The sequence below is a fragment of the Rhodnius prolixus genome, unplaced genomic scaffold (genome assembly GCF_049639745.1).
Source record: "Rhodnius prolixus isolate KJV_2025 unplaced genomic scaffold, Rpr scaffold_8, whole genome shotgun sequence".
In the NCBI taxonomy this organism is placed as follows: Eukaryota; Metazoa; Arthropoda; class Insecta; order Hemiptera; family Reduviidae; genus Rhodnius; species Rhodnius prolixus.
The window spans coordinates 6,626,813-6,648,654 of NW_027411593.1; the positions used below are offsets into that span (position 1 = coordinate 6,626,813).

Sequence of the window (21,842 nt, forward strand, 5' to 3'; positions counted from 1 at the left end):
AAGGGATTATCATATAGAATGCTAAACAAGCCGATAGGTTGTGGATGAAGTTAAGAGACAGACGTCAGGTTAAGAACATCTTATGAATATTAAGCATTTGCTAATTATTAAAGGTGGAAGTCGTTCAGATGTGGAATAGTCGTATTCTTTATTATTGCTTTGGCACGACAGTCTGGTCTTGGAGGGTACTTAAAGAGGACTTTTATAAATAGTAAAAGAACTGATGTTGGTTCATGTCCTAAAGGCAGTCATTTACGTGTTTCTTGTTAGCATCAGACTTATTTCAATTGATTTTCCTTAGAAAAACACTTTCATTATTAATTTTCTGTTTTAGGCGAAGATTTTTGTCATACGTTGCACATCATGGATTCAAAGGGTGCTAGCGTGGTCGTTAACAAAAAATGCGCTGATTCAACCGAATGTTGGCCACTGGGAGTTGGTTGTGTTCTCGTTGACACCCAAACGGTTGGTCTAAATTTAATTATTTATTAGTTTACAGTTTAGTATTTTCAATTAACAATCTAGGCTCATATATCATATTAGTAACTTTATGGACCAAACAGGGATAGTTAACATCTAAAGAGGGTGATAAAAGAAAATTGGAAGATTCAGAGGTAAAAATCCTAGGATAAAATATGAAGAGCTGATTTACAAAAGTACTACAGAAATTTTTCTTGCATTTATTTTCAAAAAAAAATTTAAAAAAAGGTGAAACGTGTACTTTTCAGCAATATTTTCAATTTCTTAATTTTCATTTTCTGATCGTTCATAATCCACTATAAGTTTCACTTACCAGGTTCCAATTAATTTTCTGATCTACTCCTTTTTTCAAATTTGTTCCAGATATGTGTTTCATGCTGCGATGAAATGTATTGTAACGTTACTGTGCCAACAAATCAATCTAATGCCATTTATTCAAACCGGCGAACTCAACATCGGACCAAAGTACGACCTACACCACCTCCTGAAGTAAAAATGTCTTCTTCGTCATCCGCCTCAGTTGCTAACCGGGCTGTTGCCAATTATCTACTTTTAATAACCTTCAAAACGCTATTATAAAAGCAATCAAGAAATTGTTAATGATAAATCTACTCTTTAATTAGAATAATTCAACAAATTAAAGAAAGAGAAATTAAATCAGGGTTGAATCATGTAACAGTTGATTTTATTATTTTCTTTCTTTTAATTTATATATATAAAAAGAAATACATATATAATTAATTTAAGTCATTAAATGAATTACTATTAATTTAAATCACTGACTAACTTACTAATAATGTGATGTTAATGTGCTTTAAACTGAATTCATTAAAGTCATAAATGAAACTTATTTATTTTTTTAATCATATTTATTCCATAATATTGTTTTATTAGGTTTAATAATGAGATTATTTAAAAAAAGAAAGGAAATATTTTTAATTGTTTTTTTTTAATTTATTAAGAAGTTTAATCTTGTTCAGAATAGAAATGAGGGGAGAAAGAAGAACGATGAACATATCCTAAATAGAGAAATTAAAATTAAATTTCAGAAATACGCTTTCAGCAAATAATTAAAAATAGTTGAAAATTATTTTCAATTTTAAACTAAATTTTTTGTTATAATAAAATAAAAAGTACTATTAATATATAATATATATCTCTTTTTGATGCAGTAGAGTGCAGTTTGTTTAATTTAATCCGAAATGTAATGTACGTGTTAGTGTAATGAAGCTTAGACAAACTTATCAGCTGGCGATTTGATTGAAATGATTGCATTGCATATCCCTATTAAATAGAAAGAAAAAAGCAGCCTAATTAAGTTTGCTATCAAATTAAAATCAATTGTTAAAAGTAATTAAAAAAAAAAGAAAGTATATTGGAGAGAGGGTGCCATAAAAAAAAAATGTGGTACAAACACTGTCTGTGGAAATCGCGAGTTTTTCTGAGAAAATTATATAGTTTCCATTTTAGACTTATGGATGGGTTTTGCTTTCTATCCCATAAGGGTTTTTCTTTATTGTTAGGCTCTCGAATAAGTCTTCTGGATCTCTAAAGAAGAGAGTTTTTGGGGGAGATAAGTTCAAACATTGACGATTTCTTTTTTTATCTTATTATTAGAATTCCTCATAAACAAATTAAGAAAAACAAAAAAACTGAATAAGTTCTGTCTACGCTTAATTAGCAAACACTTAAAAAATAAAGGTAAGCATTTGAATTTTATTTAATTCATTAGCTCCAGTTCAATAGAAAATTTGAAAGATTTTACTTAAAAATAACCGAACACATAATTAAATTTCCAAAATATTAAAAAATTATTATTGTCATAGATTGAACACAGAAAAATAGATGTTTTTAAATAAATGTTTTTTGTGCGTAATTTTAGGAATTTACTGTTGTAAGAAAAAATGAACCTACTTAAAAAATAATGGATATTTAATGGAAAAAATAAATTAATAAATAAACTTCTTGTAGAAATAAATTTCCAAATAAAATTATTACCATATTATTCTCTGAAGTTCTTCTTTAAATTATGTGCATGCTGTTTATTAACAAAAAAAACTAAACCTGAATACAAAAAAAAAGATCATTTTTGTGGAAACAAAATGTAAAAAAAAAAAAAACTAATTGTTAGAAACATTAAACATTAAAATCAACAAATATTTTAATAAAAAAATTTGGATAATGATTCTTCTTTTTACAATCCCGCAAGCGACAAAAATGTTATTTTAATCTTATAATCAATATTGATTAATCTATACATTTTTTTCCCATAAAAGTACTTATAATTAATAATTCTGAAAATTAATTGTTATCAGAATAAAATTAAATCGTATTAATTTGAAAAAAGTTTTTATTTACTTACCTATTTGTTTTTATATTAATTGATTTGATCTCAAGAGGACCTCCTTTTATAAGTTTCTGCCAACCCTTACAAGCTCAGTAGGCTTTAGCTTTTTAATGGCTAAGGTGTTGGTATCCCATGGATCGAAGTGAAAGACGTATTCTACGTCAAAAATAATAATGCATCTTAAAGCTAATTTTTTTTTTTTTGTAGACATTATTATGTAACACCTATTCGATGGTGATTGGAAAGAAATAATTACAATCATTATTAAACTACTTTCTCATCAAGTGGCTCGTGTATAAATTAAAAATATGATAAATTTTAATTAAAAAAGAAATACAAAAGTATTTAAAAATAATAAGAATTAATTGATTGTATAATACCAAATTTTATCTTTCAGAATATGTAATGTAATTAATTAAAAAAAAAGATGACGTTTTTAAATTATTATTAAACAAAAAAAAGATGTTTTCACGTAGTTCAATTATGCATCAACTTAATCCGACAATGTCGGATGTTGAATGAGATTATAGGAGTCAAAAATGCACATAATTTACAAATAATTGGATTTTTAATATTTTTCCGTGTAGGTGAAAAAATTAAATTGGAATTGGAAACCAGGGGCTACAATGGGATATAATTCAATGTATCCATTAATATTTTTATAATAATAATAAAAAGAAAAGATTTAATTACTTTCTGTATAACCAAAAAATAAAGAAAGACGAAGCCTCCCTCACCTGCTCTAACTGCTAAACCCATGAGTTTTAACTAAAAAATTGTCTTCAGCCAATTCTTTCCTGAATGGTCTTGAGTTAATCCGAATCTTCTGAAGCTAGATGAAGATTTGTTAATCAAAAATGAGAATGAATCCTAAAATAGATCTTTTCCAAAAAAACTGAATAACCGTCGTCTAGTTTGGGCGATGTGCATTAAGTCAATAGCGAAGAGACAGAAAACGCGAGTGCCCCAATCTTAAGGTAGCTTCCAACGTGTGAGAGAACCAGTGTCAGAATAACTGGTTCATACTCTCTTGGTAACATGTGTGTCTCTCTGAAGAGGCTTCTAAATTATTTACTCAGAAAATAGATGGAATCATTTTTCGATTGTTTCCCTAATACGAAGCCAGTTTTGTACTTTTTTCTTTTCCTTTTCCGTTGCCGTTGAACTTGATGCCAGGCAAAGTTTGTTTCATCTGACCTACCCAATAAAAATCTGAAGTGCCAATGTCAAGGCTCCCAACCTACCTTATCAATAGTTTCCAGCGTCAGTTTTGTCGTATAAAGTCGAGCGTTGATTTGAAGAAGAAGCTCGCCTTTTCTCTGCCATTCCTGACATTTCCTCAAAAGCGTGGGCATCGCTTTTTTTTTAATCATATCTTATGAGTAGTATTGACTGCTGTTAGTGCATTGCTGCTCCAAAATATAGGGCTCATCTTGATTGAAGTCCGCTCTATGTTGAAGATGTCCGAGCTGCCTCTATCTAATGGTCTAAGCCATAATTTGTGGTTAATCGAACTCGGTATGATTTAATTTGCTTGCACTGGCACGAATCAACCTGAAGGAATCACTTCAGTTTAGATAGATGTAACTCAGATTCTGTAAATTTCGTCCAAAACTATCGTTTCTGTAGCGATTAATGAGACTTAACGCAATATTAGTTTCCTGTAATTTTTACTCCTCTTTCGTTTTTCAAACTCAAAAGGATTTCTAAGTAAACACCAGTAAGAGAAACAGAAAGAAATAAAATTTATCACTACGATAGTTGATAATGGAGTATTATTGTTTAGTTTGTAAATTGCCCCCATTATTTAGTCAAGCTTTGTGTAAATATACTTACCTCTTAATATAAGTACCTCATAAGCGGCAAATATTTTGGAATTATTTCGAAAATATTCACAGTCTTAAAGTGATTACTATTCTTGAACTAGAGTTTTATCTACTTCTAGTCCAGTTTCCAACGAAAAAAGCAATGGTTGTACACCATCTGTTCCAATATTCTTTTTATTTATTTGTAAATAAGAATTCATTGAATAAAAATAATATTGAAATTATTTTATTAAAAAATATATTGACCATGAACACAACCCACCCTATATTTGTGTGTTTATATACTGTTTTTCCACTCATATTGACGAAAGATATGAAAATTTATTGTAAAAGAATGACATCCATCATCTTAATTCAAATAATAATGCAAAAGAAAGTATTATGTATTTATATGTATGTTCATTACGATATTTTATGTTGTTTTTTTTTTAATTGTATATAAAAATAAACTTGTATTGGATTCTCTAAATGTTTTTTAAATTCTTTTCTTTTCTTCTTTTAAAAGAGAATGTGTAAGGATTTATATTTTCTATTGAGGGGTGTAGCTAATACCAAACGCTATTCAAATTATACATAGATGGAAGTCTCCAAAATATCTGAGATTACTTGATTAGTTATTATAGTTCATCTGCCAATAAAGAAAAAAAAGGTTTCCAGAAACTTCTGGTCCAGCGACTCTTTTACTCTCCAAGATTCATGATCTTTCACTCCAGGTTTATCTGTAATTTTTTAACAATACTTAACGTTAAGATTAACGAAGGGGTCTAATAATTTATTCTTCGTTTTGTTGTTGTTTTTTTTTTTTGTCATTACAGAAAAATACTTTTCCTTTGTTGAAACAATTATGTAAATGGCAGGCCATGAGCAACGATATTCAATGTTTTTTAGAAAGCTCACTGTCCGGTGATGAACAGTGTTGCCTGTAACGAGAAAACACAGTCCGGAGGCCGGTTGTGCACTGAAAAAAAGCTTCGGCTAATGACCTCAGATGTTGACTCACACGTCTTTAAAAAATAAATAAATATATTTATAAAATCATTTTATTTATAAACAGTATTTTACTTATTCTCCTATTTTCTTTACACAATAAAAATAAATAGGCCTCAGCAAATAGCAAAGTTGCTTTTACTTATCTTCTTAAAAAATTTGAAGGTACTTCTTTAAAAAAATACATTATAGGCATTTTATTATCACTCAATACCTACGTTTTTACTCAAAATATATAAATTCAATCACCCTGTAATTGAAACGAACTATGTTTGATTAAAAAATACTTTTTTTAAATGATTTTTTTTGTACCTTTAAAGAAACACTCATTAAATAAAAATTTACAATTAAAAAAAATGTTCGCATTAATTAAGTAGTCAAATGTAATTTACATTTTTTTTTCTTTTTTTTTAAGTAAGAAAAGGCATTAGAACTTACATTTTGATTGCAATATACTACGAAGAGAAAGAAAAAAAGAAAAAATAAAATTGTACTAAAAACAATGCCTACCTTTTTTATTCTAAAACAAAAAATTAAAAATAAAGAAAATATTTAACTAATTTTGTTCTTCGAAACCAGTTTTTATAAATATTTACAGATCTATAGATTATTTTTCAATTCGGTATTAATCACTGGAGTAGTAGTACCCATTCCCATTATTTTACTATTCACTAATTTTTTAATAACAAAAAATCAAAACACATCTTTAAATGTTAAGAATAAAATGTTAATACAGATTGTTGATTTCCTCTGACTAACAAGAATGGTGGCATATCTTTGGTTAGAATTTCCAACCATGCCATGTATAGTGAAGCTGCTACTACATTTTTTCTTGGCATTGGCAGAGTCCTGAAAAGAGAAAAAAAGAGAGAATCGAATCGTTTATTTCATTTTCTAAAATTTTAAAGAACTCAAATAATGATCAACTATCTTTTCTTAGATTTCCTGATAGTTTTTTAGACAAACTACGAGTTAATAAGTATGATAGGAGTTTGTGAAACAATAATTACAATAATTGGAAGTATATTGATCAATGGCAAGGTCTTCAAAACTGGGACGATGCTGACATTGATTGTGCAGCAATGATGCAACAAGAAGTAAATCCCTTGTTACCATTAATAAGTTATATAGTTCATAAAATTAAGTTCACAGTTTTCAAATTACATAGTTAACTGTAATTATTTTAATAAATATTTGTCCAATCGCTGATGAGTAGTGAAGAAAGGAGCAGTCAGATATCACGTCAAATATTTAACAAATAATGAAGGATACCAAAGCTTAACAAACAAATCCTCTTGTAACACTGAGTATTTCACAACCAGGCAAATAGAATCAACATTGTTTATTCTCCTGTGTCCAGGCAAATAAGAGATTCAATCTTAAAAACAATCTAAATGAAAACAGTTCACCTAACCGCTAGCAACTCCGCTTTCAAGCGAACACAAACCAAAAAAGTTTGAAGTACAAAATATATAAATATATATACTTACATTACTATAAGATTGGAATTTATTGAATTTTCAGTAAGCAACTCTCTCAAACGTAAATGTCTATTGGTTTTGTCTCTCATTGCAGACAATTCAGCATCATTAACAATAACTGAAAAAAATAAATAAATAAATACAAGGGGTAAAGTTTCTTACACAAACTGCGCACTTTGGCTTTTATGATTACTGATAACTTGATTATCTGTACTTATTTTAGATTTGAAAAAGTTACTTTTGAAAATTTGGTTAGGTCCACAATGCTGGATCGTTCATTTTTATCTGTCGAATTACCCGTGTTTATTGTATATTAATAATGTAAAAATTAATTATTTATAATTAATTGTACAGTAAGTGTAGTGCGAGACGGAAACTTAAGTGAAGTCAAAATCTCTACATCAAACTTATTTAATCTACCTCTGATGATGCAAGTTACTTTCATTCTTCCAGCAAGAACTTTGAAAAATGGACGACTTATAATGTCAATATCGAAAGTAAAGGATTATTGAAAATAATAAAAGGAAGAATAATATCGACGAATTTGACAGCAAGAGGCTATCAAGTTCATTAACATAATTATTATTAAATGTTCATGTCGAAACGAAAATACTTTCTTAAAAATAATTACCTCCATCATCGTCTTCTGATTCATTAATGAAGCCCTTAATTATTGAATCAAATAATACACTTGTTTCTTCCATAGGTTTCTTAGTTATATCAGGTATTACTTTCAAATCAGAATAATCTATTCTGAATTTGGACAGAAGGCTTGCCATACTGAAAAAAACAAAATGTCACTTAATAAAATGATTAGGGTCCAAATTACGACTAAATTAACAAATTATCTCATGAAAAAACTTGTAAAACATTTTTTCCAGCACTTTTTCTGATAAATAAGTAGTAGCAAGTAACCATCTACTTACTAAATTAATCTATCATGAATACTTTAAAGTATATAACCAAATTAACTATTTAAATGAAATAAATGAATCATAAAATGATCATTCACTCTAAAAAGCTTTAAACAGTAGAATGAAGTACTTACTTCATGACAAGGTATTGCAGTTAGGAGCATAACGTGATATTTGTTTTTGGAATTTTAAGCACATTAAAAATAGAAAATAACCATCAGGATATTTGTTTAATCAGGTAAGTTGGGGAATATATGGATCCGTAAGAGCCATAGTAAAGCCGAGTAAAACTTATGACTAAGAAAATAAAGTTCATTTTATATGTCGTAGATAGAATGTTACAGTATCCCTGGCCGGTTTCAGATTTTCATTCATTATCAGATTTAACAGTTAGGTGCAGAGGATTTGGCCTCACATGTTTCCACTACACACGACTGCTGGCTGACTGAGTGAGGAAGGTAACAAAGTGAACATATGTGTTGTTCAAAATGTTAATGAATCGTAAAATAATTTTTACAAAAATTCTGAAATAAAATTAATGAAACTAATACGTGTTTAGGGTTCTTTAATTCTTGTGCAAATTTAATATTTTAGAATTGTAAAATATTTAAAAATTAAAGTTTTATTTTATAAGGGGGCGCGCGCAAATTTAAGCAGTTAACACTTAATAACATGCAATAGGCTTACATGTTTTTTTTTTCTCTCTCGAGGATTGTTCGGCCTCGTGTACGATACAGTATGACTTTAAAAGAGCGTACCAGAGTTAATCTATACATCACCCTTTCCTTCAGGAATGCAACAAATGTGCTGTGACGTATAGAATCAATGGTATTATCCAGCACTGCGGACCTTACTAAATTTTCAACGAGAAAATAGATAAGTGGTAGGTTTAACTCGGGATGTCACTCCTCACGTCAAATGCCAGAAAGACATCGAAGTAGGCTCTCGTACAGTAATGTTTCTTCTCAAATTACTTAAACCACATTTGAGACAAACACATTTGTCTTAATTACGGAAAAACTGCTGAAGCTTAACTTGATAAAATGTCAGACCACTACAATTACAAACCATTAACCGAATATGAAGCCCTAATGAATTTTTGCCCTTTTCTACGAAAATAATACATTTTTCTTTTTAAATCCACTAATGACCCACAAAATACCTATCCTTTTAATCTGAAACATCTACTCAAGAAATTTTTCATGACATTTAGCCTTTCGACGTTAAGCTATTTTATATGCATTTAATCAATAATATATGAATAGTTAATTGTGTCACAGATGAAATTGGTGAGGGAATATGAATGAAACAAATTCCTTTTTTCACTGAAATAATTTAAAAGTATAATTTAATAAAAATATTTACTTCCTCTGTTCGTATACCAAATCCTCCTTTTTATTGGCCAGCGTAAATACTCGCAATTTACATTCAGACCAGTTTCGTCTTGTACTAATTATGTATGGTAAAAGTAAAGTCAATCCTGCAAAAATGTTTCACAATTAGCTAAATGTATAAACGATAAATTATCATTCAACACCGGACATCTTTTCCGAATTATTGAACTTCGTTTTTCGTCATCAGATAGATTGTTCATAATCACTGTGATTTCAAAGAGAATTTGTTCATCGCAATCACAAAATCATAAATTCAGTGATGTTGAACATACAAGATCTCAGATCCTGAAAGTGGTCGAACGTTCTTTAACTTTCGATGACCGAAAATTTGTAACGGATAGCATGAAAATAATTCTGCTATTTTTGCAACAGTGCAAAAATCCAACCAATATGTTTGTTGAAGATGCTTGTCAAATACCAAAAGTTTAATAAAACGAACCTCCATCGTCATAAAGCCACCATACATCGATGATTCCTTTCTTTTGTTTTCTCTGGAACTGATTCAATGAGAGTATAGCTTCTTTGGGAAGATCGCAACCAGAACTGTTCCTATAAAATTTAACATAATCAAAATTGCACACACAAAATAATTAACCAGAGACTACACCAAAACTAAAGAGTGATTAATTTACTTGTATATATCAGCTCTGGAGAACCTGTAAAGCTTGGCTGGTTTTGGTGTTGATTTAGCAACAGGCGTAGCAGTATCTGGGCTGGGATTTTTGCTAACCCTCGATCTATTCATACTTGGAGTTGCCGGTGGTGAAAGATCACTGGTGCTACTTGCTTTTCAATAAAAAAGAATAATCAAGAATTAAAATTTGGTAAACAAATCTTTTGATTCTTGAGGCTGTATTTTTGCTGCGATTGGATAAAGTTTGTACTATACGTTTATTTCTTTTAGAATTTAGTTATTAATTTAGTTTCTGTGCCTGTTACTTTTTTTGTATATTCAAGTTGTAATTATTTTAATTTCTAGCGCTACAAATAATTATTTTACATGGCATCTAATTTATATTTGTTGTTTACAGTTTGTATTTGTCAATTTAAGCCAATTGTTTCCATGGAAAATCTTCCAAAACTGATAAAGAATTGATTGATTGATTGATCTTATAGTTGGTTTTTATTTGGAGACTTAGTGAGATTTCCAATTAAGATCATCGTTGTTATTATTATTAAAAAGAACTTTTGTCAAAGATAAAAAGGGTTTTTGGAGAAGTCACTATGTCCTTCTAAGCCCGCACTATTTAGAACACACTAAAGAAGACGTCTTCTTCGTCAACTGACATCTGTGTTTCGACTACGGTCCCCATTAAACCTTCAAAAGAAATTTCTCTGTGGGTTCGTTAAATCAAACACACATCAACTATCTACGCAGGCCAAATGATGTGTAAATGTTAAATCTGTCAGAATTGAGTGTGGCTTGACCTGCTGGGCTGGGAGCCCTCTGAATAAGTGGCACCCTAAGAGAATCTTTATCATATCATATCATATTTCTGGCAAGTAATTTTAAACTCTTTATGCTTGGGAAAACAGTGACTACTTGATTAATGGAAACAAACAAAGTTTTGATGGGTTATTTGAAAATATTAAAACTAAGTTTAGAAATGATTTAATTTCGAAGGCCCAAAACTCTATTTATCACGTATTGTATAAAAAACTAAATATTAACTTAGAGCAGAACGATTATTTTTCGGATAAATTTAAAATACATTTTACTTAAAGTTATTTTCAAATTAAGAGGTCAATTGCTGAATCTGAATTTCAATGTTGCCAGAGATGAAACTGTACATTTGTGTTCCATGTGTAACCAGTCTGTGATTGAAGACACCTTTCATTATGTAAGTGTTTGTCCTGTACTATCTGAATTCAGAGTAAGATGGTTAGGAAAGAAAGTGTTAACTGAATCAGAGTGTATTGAATATTTAAATGGACGCGACTGGGATAAGCTATATAATTATCATATTAGAGCATGGAAGTACAGAAGCTTTCTCATACAGGAATATAATACTTAGTATATATTAGAATGTAATGGAAATTGTGCGATAAGTTCTGGCTGCTATTTTGTATTGTAAATTTTTAATAGAATTTGGTCAAGCAGATGGACTGCTGTCCATGCTTTTGTGTAAATATGGTTTACTGTTTATAAGATTATGTACATATTAATTCAGAATAAAACACTTAATTATTATTATTATTAAGAGAATCTTTATAAAAAAAAAAAAATACCAATATTTAAAACTAATTTACGATTATTAAAAAAAAATCAGTAACATACGAGATTAAACATAAATAACATAATCTACTAAGAGAAGACGTTTCTCTTAAAATGAACTTGAAATTATTCATATTTACCTTGAGATATCTGAGAAAATGAAACATTTCTAGGTATTGATTCATTTGAGGCTCGCCGAGTTTGTTGATTGGTAGTGTTATTGGCGCCATTAGCTTCTGCAGCTGTATCCGTAGGGGAAGCGTGCAAGAATTTCGAATAATCAAGTCCTTCTGGCACTCTTAATAACGCCACTCCCATGTAGGTGTCCAAGGCTTTGCTAATTAAGCAAATTTAATAAATGTGATGAGAATATTCGAATTACTTTACTACTATTCTTAAAGTTATAACTCCCAAATTTTCATAAATGTTTTGAATAAAAGTTATAGTTCATCGAATATACAATTTGCACACTAAGTTTGTGGAAAATCGGAATAGCCGTTTTCAAGAGAGAGAGAGAGAGAGAAAAAAAAAAAGCTGAAAAATCTACATAGTAATACTTTCGGTTTACCAAGCTTGACTAAAATCTAAGTGTGGCATCCCCCTTTTGAAGCCTAAACTAAATGTCAAACTTAAATTTATCGTTTTTGAGTTAATACAAATAAAATCACACACACACACACTGATTTATTTTGTCCTGGGACAACACCTCTTAAAGACAACGAAAACATGAAGAAATTAATTAAATCTGCTTCTTTTGCAAAACTTCCACAAACTATATTAAAAACACATTTATAACAGGTACGATGTGAATTTAAAAAGAATACCAGCCGAGAATGAGACTTCAAAATCGATCATCTCTCGACTACAATAAAAATCTTAAAAAATAGAATGAAAATAAAAAAAAAAAAAAAAAAAGTGAACAAGTTAATGCAATATTCTTTGTACAAAAAGTCTTAGACCAATAAATAAATTACTTACTGAACAACATTAAAATACATGGCCAGATCGTTTCTATCACAAGTCTGCCAATCCGCTTTAAATCCCATCATGACGATGTTTGGCTTTAGTTTCCCAAGGCCTGTAGCTTGCATCAAAGATTGAGCACCTTTTTCAAAAGTGCTATTATCAACTTGTGCGAAAAACGCTTTAATATTCTGTTTGATGAACCAATTCTGGGCGGAAGCTATTGATTCAATACGAACCCGATAAGGTTGCTGGTGCTAAACACAAATAAAACAAAACAAAAGAATATAGATTCAAGTAATTTTAAAGAAATTAAGATATAAAAAGTTGCAACAATATAAATATAATAATAATACAAAAATCACAAACCTTAACAATATTAGCACAGACTAACAGCGATATATTTTTGGTGATTAAGAATGCAAAATCAATTAATGGCGGCCTAGTTTCTGGAGCTCCGGTCAAAGCCAATATCTGTGGACAATAGTTCTTCACGTGATCTTCCACTCTGCTTAATTGTTGTACGGATACAAGTGCGTTCTTGTAAGTTTGCGCTTGAGTACTTGATCCCCAGTTAACATCTGTTAAAGAGCAACAGGTTTTAGATCATGCTTAAAGGCTTCTAAAACTTAAGATTGTCAGAGCGACAAAGATGTTTGAGCAGGCAATCAAAAATCTGTAGCTTAACTATTGTTCGTCTGAAATATGTACTATAAAAACTTATAAAAGAAGCTTTAAAGAGAGGCCAGTCTCTCGTACAAATGCATTAGGTATTTCTAGGATCTGGGTCAAGCTGCAACTATCCCCAGCTACACGTAACACAATCAATGTTGCGTCACAAATTATGTACAGGGCCTACAGAAATAGTTTTTTATGTTAAAACATATGAGCAAACTTTATCCTCTACTTCCTAAGGAATTTATAAAGTACCACTGCAGAAAAGACGTAAAAAATCAAAAAGTACAAAAAAAAGGTGCTCAGCACCTAACCTAATGGACCATCACAGAAAAGATCCATGGAATTTATAAATAAAACAAAACAAGACTAAAGTTTTAACAATTTCAATGATATTACAGACTAGAAAAAAATTCTATAAAGCGTCGCAATTCTGTATGGAAAGGAGAAAGCTCATCATATCGCATGTAACCACTTATTATAATTAAGCGGAGGATTCAGAAGCCTTGGCGCTTAATAGACTGAAAAATGAATCATCTTTCCCAAGAAATTGTTCTTGAATTGGCAATTAACCAAGAAAGTTAGCTGAAAAATAGACAGTTTAAAACTAAAAGTAAAAAAAAAGAAAAAGTAATCGCCTATTTTTTCAGGCGGGGCTTTACGTCCAACTACCAAATTAGGTATCGTGGACGGAGGCGACTAGCAAACATACTTTACTGTAAATTTCCTTTTATTAACCATTAAATGAAATCCAAGGCCTAAGACTGGGAATCGAACCCAGTACCACAATACATATTAGCTTCGCAGGTCTCGCCTCTAACCGCTCGGCTACCGTGGCGCCTGACAGTTTAAAACTAAGTAAGTAGGTTTTTAAAATAATTAAATAAAACTGAATATTACCTGGTTTTCTATATTGTACTATCATGTATAGACCCATAACGAAAGCAAGTGTCAACAATGCTGTCCACCAACTTATTAAGAACATCACCGCAACACACAGTCCAGCTCCAACCAAGCTCAGCCACATATTGTAATACTGTCATTAAAAATTATTTATGTACTGACTTTCGTTAAATAAATTTTTTCAAATTGTAATCAATTTTCGTTACTTCTTTCTTGATGCAATGAAATACCAACTTACTTTAAAAGTTGGCCTCCAACCGACAGGTTTAGCCAAAGATGCATGGAAAGTGCTGAAGTTAATAAGTGCATAAGCCGCTAAGAAAAAATTTGAAATTAAAGGAGCTATGGCATTTAATTCACCTAGAAAAAAGAAAATGATTTTCAATAAAGTTCTGAATAAAACATTTAAAATACTAGAAGTAATCAGCTGAATGTACTATGAAATCTCATTTATGTATATGTTGGTAGAAATTTAGTCTGGGTACCAATTGAGCACAACGTGATTAATTTCATATAACAAAAAGTGGAAAAATGCAATGAAATAATGTACATAGTTTTTTAAAATTCTGTTTCTTATATAAATTTAAATACATATACTATTATCATTCAGCGGATGCTACTGAATTTGAATTTCATTATTTCAAAGATTTACATTAGAGCACGGAAATAATCAAAACAGCTTCTGAAATAAATTATTTATTATTCAATGGCCAAAACATTTTTGACGCATAATGGAGTTGATTTTATTATTTGGGAAATTTTATTATAAATATAAAAAGCTATGCCTGAACTAAGAGCTTTGACACTTGAATTTAAGATATTTCAAAAAGTGGAGTTAATCGGACTTGTACAGAGAAGAAAAGCGTAAAGCAGCCCGAAATATCACAATATTAAAAAATAAATTGAAAATTTTGTGAATATTAAGGCTTATACAGTTTAAATTTATCTTATATCTACGTAACGATAATAAAAATTACAAAACTTTCCTACAACTTACCGACCAAGATAAAAGCCAACGAGATAAAAAATGTGAGAACATATCCACGTACTGGTTCACCATTTTTGCCATAACCTTTACCAAAAAAGGTTATATATGGATATAGATTGTCTTTGCACAAAGCTTGAAAAACTTTAGGAGCTGAGACAAGACTGGCCAGAGCAGAGCTCAAAGTGGCTGCAAAACATCCAGCATAAATCAATGGTCCAAAGGCTGATACTAATTCCATAACCTGCAATGGTACACAAAAAATAAAAGAAAGTGACTGGAGTCCTTCGAATATATTTTTTTGAGAAGATAATAAGCGGTTATTTATTAGATGGTAACAGGAGGCTACCGCTTGGCTAGAAATGGAGCTTGTAGATACCTCCATAATTTTGTGAAACAAAATATAAAGCTTTTTGGAGGCTTTATTTACTTAAGCATAGCTTGAGAAAATTATTTAATTTTCTCAAAGTGGAGTTAAACGACTTGTACAGAAAAGAAAAGCGTAAGGCAGCCCGAAAGATTACTATATTAAAAAATAAATTAAAATTTTGTGAAGACGTCTAAATTAAAACTCTAAGACTTTGTAAATTTTAGAATAGAATAGAATAAATCTTTACTACGTATAATAAATATGTACAAAAAAATAAATATACGAAGTATCAATGTACAAAACCTTTAAAACAAGTGAGTATAACAAGAAAGGTTAAGGTGTAGGATAAGAATGCAGGGAAAAAGAGGGAAAACCTGCAGCTAGTGTAGAAAGTTAGAGGAGTATGTGTTTTATTTCTTTATGAGAAGGAGTTTGTTAGTAACAGTCATTTTGGAGTCACGTGAGAGTAGAGGAAATAATAGTCGTGTAGTCAGTTTGCCTGCGTTTACTTTGTTCTGTGTAGTGAAAGTCAATTTGTTGTCCAAAGTTAAGTTTAGGTATTTAACGTGAATAGACCACGGAGTCAGTGAATTATTATGTCTAATTTTTCAATTAAAAGAGGGTCAACATTTGGTGAAGAGTATAGCCTTAGTCTTATCGTGGTTTACTTTAATTCTCCTCTTAGTGCAGAATTTTGTTAGTTTGTCGGTAGCAAGAGTAAGTCTGTAGGTGATAGTGTTCATTCTCCAAGATAAAGCCATGTCTTCAGCGTATAAGGCAAGGGTGACATGAGGAGAATTGGGGAGAGGATTTATGTAAGTGATGACAGGATAGGACCTAGGATGGAGCCTTGAGAAACGCCTGCTGCGGTTGGATAGGGGTATGAGGAGGCAGATTTTAGGTAGGTGACAGACTCCTTATTGGAGAGGTATGATTAAATTAAATTTCAATAAATTACCTGAAAACTATTTTGTAATCCATATTCACAGGTTCTGTTAAAACAATTTGTATAAGTATTATTAACAAAATCATCTACACTTCCTGAAGCATCTCTTACAACCATGGCACCGGTGAGTATTGCCATTACAACATAAGAAGCAGTTGTAATTGCAATAGCTAAAATAGTTCCCTTAGGAATTGCACTCTGAGGATCCTGTAAATCAGAATAACATGTTGTAGGCGACATAAAAAACAAAAAGAAGAGAATAAACAGGAAAAAACACAAAAAAATAATTACCCTTAAATCTCCAGAAATATTGGCACCAGCCAGGAATCCTGATGCTGCCGGGAAAAATACGGAAAATACAGAGAAAAAATCGTGGTTATCTCCTTGACTTACACGATAATCTGGCCAAAGATTTTCTTTTAACGTCGCCGCTGTAAATAAACAGATCAATCATATAAAAAAGCCATCTGAATTTCATAAACATTTTCCAAGAAAATAGAAAACTGGTAATGGGAAAACCCCTTATACCTTTTTCAAAATGTAAAAGAAATAAGAGACAAGTTGTAAGATAAGATCAAAGTTATCTTATGATAGGTACGGGTAAAAACTGAAATGGAAGTTAGCTTGATATATTAGCCAAATAAGACTTAAGTGTGGTGCTCTATGACTATGATTGGTCAGATGAAAATAAAGTGGTAACTGGAAAACCCTAGGAAAAGATAAGAAACCATGGAAAGGAATGGGATATATCTCGTGGAAAAATGGTGTCATTTTTTCTTTTGCTTCTACTTTTTTAACATTTTACATTATTAAAAGTTTATTTCGCTGCTTCTTTGATGTTATCTGGCGTAGCATGTTTATTTAATTCCTGAGCAGAAATTTAGACTTCGATTATGTTTCCGGCTCGTTGAATTCGAAAGCTCTACACTAAACTGACTAATCTATCGTCTAATAGTAGATAAAAGTATAAAATCGAAATAAAAAATTCAGAAAAAAAACTTTGGTACTGATATTATAAAATGTTCGACATTATAAAAAAAGTTCGTTTATAATTATACTGAACTGTGCAATGAGAGAAACAGTGTAACAAACTCAATTCAGGAGTTTTTTTGATCTAAGTTGATGACTTATTCATGGCATCCCCTCTGATTTCTACTTAAGCTATAAATTATTATCTCTATGGGGATGCCATTTTGGCCATAAAGATGGCTGATTAATGGCCATTAAAAGTAAAATTTCTCACAAACGCAGAAAGACGTAATGAATAATTTATTGAGCAGCTGATTAAATCGCAATGACTAACATAAATGTAATAAAGTTTACTAAGAAATATATAATATTCATTATTTGATTGGAAAGCAACTATAGTGATGAAAAAATTAATTTTTTTCATTTCTACATCTAGAATTACTTACCCTCATAGCAAAAATTACGTTTATATAGTTTCAAAACATAAAAACTACCACGATTAAGTACATATATACATTACGACTAACTGTCGAATCCAAGAAAGCCTCTAGCCTTGGACAGATCACTTTGCGGTCCCATTAAAGCTCCAATGAAGAAGTCCAATATTGCAATCAATAAGATGACTAGTAACCCGATCTGGGCCTGGAAAAAAGAGAAAAACTAGATTTAAAAGAAGAATAATATTAATTACACAATTAGCTAGTAGGATAGACTTTGATTTGGGCCCTGTTAAATACAAAAACTGAGGTTTTAGTTAATGGACTGTGGTTATTTGTGTATTTAGAAGAAACATTTTCATAGCGCAATGTTACCCAAAAATATTGGAAAATCACAAAAAGCACAAAGTTATATTTCGTTTAGATGTTAACTAGAGATAGTTTTACTCGAAAATAGCAGCAATCGACAATCTGGCAGTGTCTATGTTGTAGACAAATATTTCTACAAAAAAAAAAAGGCCCCAATGATGTTTATTTAAAATTCGTATTAAATAGATGTACATCTAAATGGAAGATAAAAGTGGTTTAAGTTTGAGATCCAGTTCAGTTTCAATCAAAAGCACCCTTTGACAAAATGGAAGTTTTCCTTTTTTTTTAAAGAACTTTCGAGATTTACTCGAAACAACCTTCGACTTAAAACACCATAAAGGTAGGAAACATTTTCCCAGAGGAATTCTTTGAAGTAGTTTCAGGGATATCGTTCGGCCTTCCTCAATACTGCTATTTTCCAGGCGAAATTATATCTTTAGCTCCTCGTAACGCAATACGTAATAAATAATGTAATACAATACGAATTATGTAACACAATACGTATTAAATATATTTATAAAATTTCGAGTTGACAGAAAATCGCTTGACTGAAAATATTAAAGTTTCTAGGGAAGTTTCTTGATTGTGGCAATCAATATGTACCCTTCTAACTTCAACTTAATTTCAGCAGTTACACTTTGATTAGCTTTGGAAATTGATTTTAGTACTTATGGTTCCCGCAAACAATTCTAGACTTAAATATTTAACAAAATTATAGGAAGTAAGGATTGAAATAAACGTTAAATTGATGAAAGAATAAAATACAAAATAAAGAATAAATTTGAAAATTATATGTCATCACTATAATTAGATCTTATTTCATTGACACAAATTCCCAAGTTACAAAAAAAAAAAAGAAAAGAAAAATAAATAAATGAAGAAATTAGTCTCTGTCATACTAATGTCAATATTAATTGACTTTTATTACTGTGATAATTATGGAGTACTTTTAATTACAATACAGGCTTTTAATAATATTTCCTTTTCTTACTGGGCTCAAAAAGTAAAGACCTAGAAAACTTTCCAAGTTTTTTTTTTCAGGAAGAGTATACATAAATTGGTAAAATATTTAGCCGGAAGTAATTCTGCCAAAAATAAAATTAAAAAACATGTACTTCATTGCATTTGTTGTTACGAGTAGTAGGTCCTGTAGCAGTTTAGATTTTAGTCATCATCGATCAGTTCTCTGTCCAAGTTTACGGATCTATCTAACTTCTAGGAGTTCGTAGGTTATCTAAGAATGTTGATAATGTTGGTTAAGATTCGCAGTGCTGGATAATATCGCTGATTTTATTCGTTAGATTCATTGTATCACGCAGTCGGCAAGTGTTGTTTGAGAAGGAAATATAATGAAAGTCGCAATTCTCTACGCCAAATTAACAAATTAATCTATTCATCTGATGCTGGATGAAAGTGCGAAACCGATCAAGGATTACCATTAACATGCGTTCTATGACGAATAAAATCAGCGATAATATCTAAAAAAAAAAAAAAAAAAAAAAAAAAAAAAAAAAAAAAAAAAAAAAAAAAAAAAAAAAAAAAAAAAAAAAAAAAAAAAAAAGCGTACGATGTCCTGTCAATGAATTCTCTCAAGTCTTAATACTTCCACTTCTCTATGAATGTGGTGATTGTTTTCTTAACAATTGCTTTTCCTTTTATCGCGAAATATCTTTTTTCTTTACGAATTCTTGAATTAAGAGATATAGACTTGGCCGAATTTATAGCACTAACAATAAGGAATGGATAGAAGAAGACAAAAGATCCTTTCCTTATTCTTTTTTAAACAGAAAATAAAATAGAGTAAATGTACTCTTGAAATTCAATGAAACGAAAATTAAGACAAACTGATGGCCGCCAACCGTCAGAGGAGTAAGGAATGGATAATAAACTCGTCAATTATTTTGTAAAGAGGCATAGAGTTATAGATACTCTTTAGTGTAAGAATTTAATTATTAGTTTAAAGTTAATATTTCTTTTTCCTTTTTGAAGGTAAATGCCGATAAGGATAATTTAAGCTTTATCACGTATTATAAATAATTTTACTTTTGTTGTAAGTTAATTTCATTCATACTTTAAATGTCCTTTATTACGCGGATAATTTTAGACGTTACTTTTAACGGAGCAGAAGTAATATCATTTTAATTTCTCTATTGCATTGCTGTTTACATTTTAATTTGTTTTTTGTTTTTTTTACGCGTTGTTTCGCCGCCTTATTTATTGATTATGCTGATTAGAAATATCCCCTGCAACGGTCTTGAGGACCAACAATATGTCAGTGAATAAGATAATTTATTATATTTTTCCCTTTACAAAAAGGTAAAATAAAAATTTTGTATTTAAGGTAAATTAAGAAAGAATTAATTACAGCTTACCTTTGCCTCCCATTCCATTCCAATGATGACAATGCCAAGTAAAACAAATATAGTAATAGAACCAATGATCCTCGTGTCTTGTATGCCAGCGTCAATAATGGAAAGATCAAATGTGCTTAATAAATCCGATAATGATTCACAAAAACCAACCGCATACATAGCACATGCTACAGCATTGGCCAGTGAGAAAATCAAACCGATAGAAGCTCCAAATTCTGGTCCTAGAGATCTTGAAATCATGAAATAAGTACCACCTGAAAGCAAAAAATGAAATATTCGTATGATAAACGGAAATGGATAAGTATTTTATCCGGAACCAATTCTGATATTAACAGGAACATCTTTTTTAAGTTACGTTCAAAAAAAACATTTAAAATACTAACAATAGTAATAGTAATCTTTAAAGGTGGGGTTTTGAACACTAATGAACACATCTACAAGGATTTAGAACATTGCCTTTGCCTTATATTCTAAAACTAATACTTCTAACCAGATCACTACAGCTAATACCCTAGAGAGTTGCATAAATTGGTTTAAACCAGTAATACAATAAAACTTGATAATAAACAAAAACATAAATGGGGTAACACAGTATATTTACGCACATTACTTCCTTTTCAATTCTTACTTGATAAGTCCTAACAGGAGTACCTAGGTATTAGGATATCCTAGTTTTCAAGAGTTCAACTCAATGATTTTTTTGAGAAAATTGCGGAAAACAGGAATTAAAAAATCTTTTATTTCAATACAATTTTTCAACTATAAGTAAACGAGTCAGTAACAGAACCAATGATCCTCATTCTTGATCGCCAGCATCGATAATGGAAAGATCCATAGGTACCTAATACATCCAATAATGATCCACAAAAACGAACTGCATATATGTCTACAACGTTTATGTAAATACATTACAGCGTTGGCCAATGAGAAAATCTAACAATGATAGAAGCTCCCGAATTCTGATCCTAAGAAAGAGGACTATAAGCCAAATCTTCAAAAAGATCTTTTGTGGCTCACAAATTTGTCAATAATTTGAGCTAGAATGTACATGTCTGTAAACTGTTAATTATATAAGTGTGAATGTGTGATGATAGCCCTGTGGGTTCATTAATCCCAATTATCTGTCATCAAGTACATCTGCAGATTTTTTTGGGATACCAGTAAAAATGTTGTTCCTGCTGTAAAACTGGGAACCCAATGCAAGAACTT

The 21,842-nt window shown here is 30.4% G+C and overlaps 2 protein-coding genes across 8 annotated transcripts in view; one reads left to right on the forward strand and one right to left on the reverse strand.

The window, feature by feature from the left end:
- Positions 1 to 5,122, forward strand: part of LOC141450775 (ly6/PLAUR domain-containing protein 6B-like) — a 325,478-nt gene extending 320,356 nt beyond the window's left edge. For all 7 annotated transcript variants that reach the window (XM_074121571.1, XM_074121572.1, XM_074121570.1 and 4 more), the window contains 2 exons: positions 335 to 465; positions 844 to 5,122. In XM_074121571.1, coding sequence (XP_073977672.1) covers positions 335 to 465; positions 844 to 1,059 — 347 coding nt within the window. In that variant the 3' untranslated portion in view covers positions 1,060 to 5,122. The remainder of the gene's footprint in view (positions 1 to 334; positions 466 to 843) is intronic.
- Positions 5,123 to 5,677: 555 nt separating this feature from the next.
- Ncc69 (sodium chloride cotransporter 69) overlaps positions 5,678 to 21,842 on the reverse strand; it is a 68,990-nt gene continuing 52,825 nt past the window's right edge. The window contains exons 4-19 of the mRNA XM_074121567.1: positions 20,634 to 20,887; positions 17,983 to 18,097; positions 16,778 to 16,917; positions 16,499 to 16,693; positions 15,183 to 15,414; positions 14,424 to 14,545; positions 14,183 to 14,318; positions 12,977 to 13,188; positions 12,623 to 12,864; positions 11,785 to 11,981; positions 10,062 to 10,215; positions 9,869 to 9,978; positions 9,401 to 9,515; positions 7,753 to 7,901; positions 7,131 to 7,239; positions 5,678 to 6,489 (exon numbers count right to left, since the gene is read on the reverse strand). Of these exons, the coding sequence (XP_073977668.1) occupies positions 6,354 to 6,489; positions 7,131 to 7,239; positions 7,753 to 7,901; positions 9,401 to 9,515; positions 9,869 to 9,978; positions 10,062 to 10,215; positions 11,785 to 11,981; positions 12,623 to 12,864; positions 12,977 to 13,188; positions 14,183 to 14,318; positions 14,424 to 14,545; positions 15,183 to 15,414; positions 16,499 to 16,693; positions 16,778 to 16,917; positions 17,983 to 18,097; positions 20,634 to 20,887 (2,618 nt within the window). The 3' untranslated portion in view covers positions 5,678 to 6,353. The remainder of the gene's footprint in view (positions 6,490 to 7,130; positions 7,240 to 7,752; positions 7,902 to 9,400; positions 9,516 to 9,868; positions 9,979 to 10,061; positions 10,216 to 11,784; positions 11,982 to 12,622; positions 12,865 to 12,976; positions 13,189 to 14,182; positions 14,319 to 14,423; positions 14,546 to 15,182; positions 15,415 to 16,498; positions 16,694 to 16,777; positions 16,918 to 17,982; positions 18,098 to 20,633; positions 20,888 to 21,842) is intronic.